The 6685-nt window shown below is 46.3% G+C and overlaps 1 protein-coding gene across 1 annotated transcript in view; it reads right to left on the bottom strand.

Annotated features, from left to right (window-relative positions):
- Positions 1 to 681: 681 nt before the first annotated feature.
- Positions 682 to 6685, bottom strand: part of RAVER2 (ribonucleoprotein, PTB binding 2) — a 30184-nt gene continuing 24180 nt past the window's right edge. Inside the window, 7 exon segments of the mRNA XM_063165127.1 lie at positions 682 to 2016; positions 3378 to 3500; positions 4031 to 4120; positions 5210 to 5355; positions 5671 to 5692; positions 5694 to 5783; positions 6504 to 6528. Of these exon segments, the coding sequence (XP_063021197.1) occupies positions 1900 to 2016; positions 3378 to 3500; positions 4031 to 4120; positions 5210 to 5355; positions 5671 to 5692; positions 5694 to 5783; positions 6504 to 6528 (613 nt within the window). The 3' untranslated portion in view covers positions 682 to 1899.

Below are 6685 nucleotides of genomic sequence, written 5' to 3'. Positions count from 1 at the left end.
GGCATGGGCACCCAGGATTATCCCAAAGGAAAAGCCCTGGGCACCCAGGATTACCCTAAAGGAAAAGGCCTGGGCACCCAGGATTACCCTAAAGGAAAAGGCCTGGGCACCCAGGATTACCCTAAAGGAAAAGCCCTGGGCACCCAGGATTATCCCAGAGGAAAAGGCCTGGGCACCCTGGGCTGTCCCAGGCACTGGGAACCCCTCCAATCATTTTTTTAAGGAACATTTTGACTCAGCCCATGAGTGATTTAACTGGAACCTTCTGCTGCCATCATGTTTCCTACCACACCTGGAGCTGGAAAATGCTCTGAAGAGATCCTCCAGTTTTGGCAATAACAGAAAGAGGTCTATATATATATATATATATATATAAATATATATAAAAATGGTAATTATGAGCTCCAAGGAGGTCAGATTTATTTTTACAGTGTTATTGTTTCTGTATGTCACTTAGGAAGCTGAATTTAATCTGTAAGCACTTTGTTACTCTTTATACAAACAAGTCTAATAAATTTTTTTTTTCTCCATGTGCCTCCCTTTTTAATCATACATTAAACAGAGGAAAAGTTTTTTAAATTGCATTTCCATAGGTATGGTGTTCTTTTAAAACCTTTTCCTACTTTACCTGATTAAAGGAGTCCAGGGCTGTTTTCCTCCCACAAAAAAATCCACTTGAAGTAAGTACCAACAATTTATTTTCATTGAAAAGTGTAACAAGTTGAGAAAGTTGCATATACAAACAGTTGAAACAAAATATTACAAGTGAATTTATCAATACATACAGGCAGAATCCCAGAAAAGCTCCTGGCTCCTGTTTGTGGAGCACTTCCAGCAGCTGAGGGAAGAGGGAATTTGCTTGGGATTTTTTTAAGCTTTGAAAATGTGGATCCTGGTCACATCCCAAAGCTTGAAAGGCAAAAGTTTAAGACTTTTAATTTAAAAAAATCAGTATTGAAAAATGGCTTCAGTGTTCTCTAGCAAAGAAAAGGGAGGAGGAGGTGGCTCCTGGCCTCAGTGACCTCGGTCCAGATGGATTTGCAGCAGGATTCCAGGGAGCACAGCCTTGGAATGAGGGCTGGCCCTCACCTGCTGCCACTGAGGGCAAAAGGAAGGATTGCTGATCTCCAGCTCCAAGGGCAGAAGAGAACAGCTCGAGGCAGAGCTGGTAAGAAGCTAAAAATACAAAAAGTCTTTAAAAGGAAAATACACTCAAAAGTGGGAAACAACGTGGGGTGGCCCAGGAAGAGCTGTCCCACACCTGTGGGAGGAGGAGGCTGCCTCACACTGGGAATTAATTCCTCCAAGGGAAAGCTGTAAAAACAAAGATTTTCCACTGTCCAAGGAGCAGCTCTCCAGATCCCAGGGGATATTCCAAGGCAGCCCAGGACAGCATCTCCCTTTGGACAGGCATTTATTGAGAACGTCACCGAGGCTCTGGGAATCCATTTGGTATCGCTCCATTCCAGGATTAAGAAGAAATATTAAAAACTGAAAGGCTGTAAATGCAGAGCTCTTAATCCTGGAAAAAGGAAAGTTGGAAAAACCCCCACATTCTGAGTTAAAAAAATACAAAATAATTACTATCACGACTTCCTCTTTTAACTTCCTCAGGCTGAGGACTGGAGAAAGGATCAGCTTTCTTTCCTCTGGGTTTTTATTGCTTTCAGCTGGAGCTGCCCCAGCTCCCCACGTCCTGTGCTCTGTCCACAGGTGACAAAGCCAGCACTGTCCCCTCCTGTCCAAGCGAGAGCAGCCAGCCCCCGTGTCCCCTCTGTGCTTGCAGTGGCTGCTCGGGGACACTCACCCCGCTCAGCAGGAGCTGCTGGAGGGGAGCTAAGGCAGCAATACCTGCAGAGGGATGCCAGCTGCCCGGGCAGCCCTGGCTCGGGCCGTGGCTCAGTACACGCGCTTCTTCTTCAGCGAGGACTCGGCGTAGCGAGCGGGGCCCGGCAGCTCCGCGGGGCCGGGCTCGGGGCACGACACCAGGAACGAGGAGCTGCGCTTGGGGGCCACCTGCGGGCGACAACGGCACTGTCACCGCTCGCTGGCTGCCATTCTAGGGCTGAACTTAGATGTTCATTATTGTCAGAACCCCCAAATCCCTCTGGCTGCTCTGGAGGGCTCCAGCCCCTGCCCAGAGAGCTCAGAGACCTCAGCACAGAGCCCAAGACCCTGTGCCTTTGATTTAGCCCTTGGAAAAACAATTATGAAGAATTACAAGTCAAGAAAGACTTGTTAAGAGTGGAATGATAAAGTTAAGTAGAATGATAGTGAAGTTATCACAGGGTGAAAAAGAGATTTTTGGGGTTTTTAAAATGGGGGTTCAAAAGGCAAGAAGAAGAATCTGTGTCCAGCCTTTCTCCTTCTTCTTGGCCTCCATCTCCTGCTGTGATGGTGGCACTTTGGGATTGGTTTAGAGTAGAAGCTCAGTGTCTAACACAGGTGATGGGTATTGGAAAGTAATTGTAAATATTGTACAGGTAGTTTTTAGTATAAAAAGATAACACTGCCCTGCGGCAGGCAGTGTGCCTCTGTCTGTGCTGCTGAACAGACCTCGGCTGGACAGGAGAGAAAAACAATTATTTTATAGATAAGGAACAATAAACAACCTTGAGACCGAGAACTGAAGAGCTCTGACTCCTTCTTTGACCACTGGGCTGGGAGAAGAGACTTTCTTAATGCATCTCAGGGTGACTCTGAGCAGCAGAGATATTAGTTTTTACTGATGTTCTAGTTTTACATTATAGTTTATGTTATAGTTTTTATGTTATAGTTGTGAGTTTTGCAGTACTTTATTTCAATAAACTAAAAATGGAGTTGTTTTTGTTTCTTTATAAGATTTTTTAAGGATTAACTAAAAAATGATACTTAAATTATTTTTAACTTAATAACTAACTACTTGTGGCTTGCAATGTGGATATTTTTATCTATACTATTTATACTATTATTTATACTATTATTTATACTATTTAAACTTATGAAGGACTAGTTATCGTTCTAAAACTTTAGATTTATCCTGTGTTTTTTAATTTGCTTCCCAGGCAATTTTGAGCTGCTCTCCCTACTTCAGAGATCCTATCCCAGTGCAAACCATCTGCAAGTCAGGCAAACCCCCATTTCAATCCAGTGCCAATCTCCTCCTCCTCCTCTCTTCCTATTTTATTTGCCTCCAAAACCCCAGCCTGGCTCTGCCCGTGGCTTTTGGGGCACAGAGAGGAGCTGGTGCTCAGGCTCTGCAGGGCTCTGGGGCTGGCCCAGGCTGTTCTCCCAGTGCAGGAACTGTGTGGAGCAGGGATGCCGAGGGAAGGCTCCACCCGGGGGCAGCAGCAGGCAGCAGAAGCGGCGGCAGGCGCTGCTCCTCCTCCTCCTCTCACCTGCTTTAAGGGATTGGCTGCAGGAGGCTGCAAGCCCGCCTGGGCTCCCGAGGCTCCACTCAAAAAGGAAGGCACCACCTGCAGGCAGGTGCTGTAGTTTGGGAAAGATCCACCTGCAGGTTCCTGAATCCAGAAAGGGATCCATGAAGTAGAAGGAAAAAAGGTTTAATAATTCTTTTTTGTCTGCTATTGTGATGAGCTCTCAGCAGGTAAGGAAATACCTCAGTCACAGGTGCAATTCACAGCAGCTCGGGGGTGCAGCAATTCCTGGAGCAAAATGTGGGCTTTGGATGATGCTTTAATTTGTTTCATTCCTTTCAGAAGTGTCTTTCTTTCTCCTTGCTCACAAAACCCTCAGCTTGGGCAAGAACCAGCCCTTCAATGTGGGAGATTCAGCACTGGGAAATGCCATGAATGGTGTGCTGTTCCTGGTGGGAGTGTTTTAACCCACTGCTGAGCATTCCATGCTTTTGGGTGGTGGGATTTTAGAGAGGGGAGTTTTGGGTGTGACTCTGGGGGTGCTGCCCTGCAGCAGTGCCCATGCAGTGCCCTCTGCAGCCCCTCATTCCTGTGCCAACACACAAAGCAGGTGTCCAAAAGCTGATGGCAGCAACAGCCAGTGGAGACAGCAAGAAAATGAAATTATTTCTCACCTCAGAGGCTTCATTTTCCAAGCCATTCACCCTGGCCTGGGTAGAGTGATGTGCCTGAGCATAATGCTGGTACCACTGCTGGACAGCCTCCTAGAGAGGAGCAGAAACCCTCTCCCATGCCTGCCTACAATCCTTCCAGCCCAGAGCTCTCCCAGAAGCACCAAAACACCTTCAGCACCAGTGGTGAAGCTCAAATCAAACAGTTAAAATTATGGTAAGTGCTTAAAACACACAGGAGGCACCTCTGGCCTGGCAGAGAGGCAGGGACAACAATTTCTGTTATGGGAACACCTCCAGGGATGGGAGCTTCTCTGTGCACCCCACCTTCCCAAGGATATTCCTGCCCATTATCCCATCCATCCCTCCCCTCTGGCAGTGGGAGCCATTCCCTGTGTCCTGTCCCTCCATCCCTGTCCCCAGCCCCTCTCAGCTCTCCTGGAGCCCCTTTAGCAGCAGATCTGATCCAAGGCTGTGTGGCCCCTGGCAAAGCCCTGTGCAGTGACCCTGTCCCCCACGCTGTGGCCAGGCTGCTCTCTCTATTTCAGAGATCCCCTCCCCACCCCAAATCCTGAGTGCCAGGAGTGTGGGCTCTCAGCTGTCCCTGCCAGCAGCCCAGGACAGTGTGTGTGTCCCTGGGGAGAGGCAGCTCTCAGCTCTGACCACAGCCACAGTTTCACAGACTCAGGATGGTTAATGCAAATCTGGGGGTGTTCTTTCTCTGCCAGTGTCCTGTGGAACTGGCCCTGAGCACTGAGCACTCTGCAGGGCCTGCAGCTCCTGGCCAGGCTCTGATCTGCACATGGGGAGCACATCCTGTGCCTCAGAGCAGCTGGCAAACATCCCCAAGTGTGCAGCAACTGCAGCTCCCTGCCTGGGATCCAGCCAAAGTTCAGGACTTAAAAACTTCTGGGGAAGGCAAAGAGAAAAACCCCTGGTTTTGAAGGGAGACAAAAGCCAAGGCAGAGTGCTGAGAAGTCATTTCTAGTGAGTGCCCACAGTTCAGGCTCTCGGGAAACGATTTTTTCAAGGGTTGTGCTTTCAGCAGGGAATGTTCTTTGTGCTAAATCTGCTCTGGACACTGAAATGATCAGATAAAGGGTCAGTGCAGAGGCTCAGAAGAACACTCAGAGAAAACAAGGAGCAGCTCTGGAGAACCCTGAGCTGTGGGATTGTTCCTACCTGTGGGTACTCCCCAGGCTGCTGGGAATAACTGAAATAGTTTTCCATTGCATGTTGTGGTGCAGTTCCCTGAGACACAGCAGCATCCACGACACTGTTTGCAAGGCTGGTCTGCTGTGGAGGACTGGAGGCTTTGCTGGCAATTGCTGCTGGGAACACAAAAACAGAGCTTGGATCAACACCTGCCTTGTAAAAAAACACTAATTAGGTTCTATTCCAGGATTAAAACTGTGATTTGTGCCCCAAATTATCAGTGCTACTAATAATTGAAAGGCTTCTAGAAGTCTTGTGAGCCTCTGCAAATGCACCATCAGGATAAGTGACTTTCAGTTTGAGAGATACTACAAGATTCCCTTGAGGATAATGCTGTGGGCACTGGATTTTACCAGGCAAACAGCAGAAATGTTTGCCATGCTCTGGCTGTGGAAATTTGCAATGAAATCCATGGAATGTTTGCTTACCTGGCAGACAGATGCCAGGCAAAAACACTTGCCAAATTCAAGTAGGGGTTGGTGCTCAGGCGGATTTCTTTTGGGGGCTCCCCAAGCAGAGAAGTCTGTTTCTTCAAGGGAGTCTGAAAAATGGAAAGTTTGCATTAAATTCATATAAAACTGGTCAGAAATAAAGTTCAGTGGCCTAGCAGGGTCTTGGGAAAAGCTTAGTCCTATGAAAAAAACCCTTTTGAAATAAAATGAAAACTTTTGAAGTCAATCCTTCAAAGTTCCATTTTATTTCAGCAATCTGGACACATTGCCTACACTTTTTTCTTCCAAATAGTTTTTGTAGGATGTTTCTCTTCAGACTGCAAGTTCCTAAAGGATATTACAAAACAAACAAACAAAAGAAAACCTTTTATATGCAAGTGAAGGAATAATAATCACTCGAGCAATTCCAGATGCAGGGAATGAACATTAAGTACAAGGCCAAGACAAAATCAACTCTTTTCACTTGGAGACACAAGGAAATAAAGGCCAAAATGTCAGGACAATCATGAATTAAGCCCATGTTTCCCCAAAATGTTGAAGTATTGATGTACATTAAAATTATTATTTATTATTTTATAAGAAAATAATATATACTTATATTATTGTTGTTCTAAATCATTTTAGATTTATATATTAAAAAGGTAAATTTTCTAAGGGCAGAAAAAAATTCTGAAAGGATGAGACCACTTAAATCCCCATTCCATCATCATCTCACACTTCACCTTCAAGGGAATAAATAATATTTTACAAAAACTGGTAATTGAAAGTGGAAAATTTATATACAAACACACAAGCACCTGGAAACCCACAGGCCTCCAACCACCAGAACTGCTCCTGATGAATCACGAATTCGAGCCCAAGTTCAATGTTTGCCCTTTAGAGGAGACAGTGCCCTGAGATAAATGTTCAATTCCATGACCCAGCCCTGTGAGGGCAAGACACATGGAGAGAGCCCTGCAGCACTGAGGAGCTGCTTTGTTCCTTCAGCTGG

The sequence above is a fragment of the Melospiza melodia genome, chromosome 11 (genome assembly GCF_035770615.1).
Source record: "Melospiza melodia melodia isolate bMelMel2 chromosome 11, bMelMel2.pri, whole genome shotgun sequence".
Classification (NCBI taxonomy): Eukaryota; Metazoa; Chordata; class Aves; order Passeriformes; family Passerellidae; genus Melospiza; species Melospiza melodia.
The sequence above is the reverse complement of the archived record's forward strand: the minus strand, read 5'-3'. Positions and strand labels throughout refer to the sequence as shown.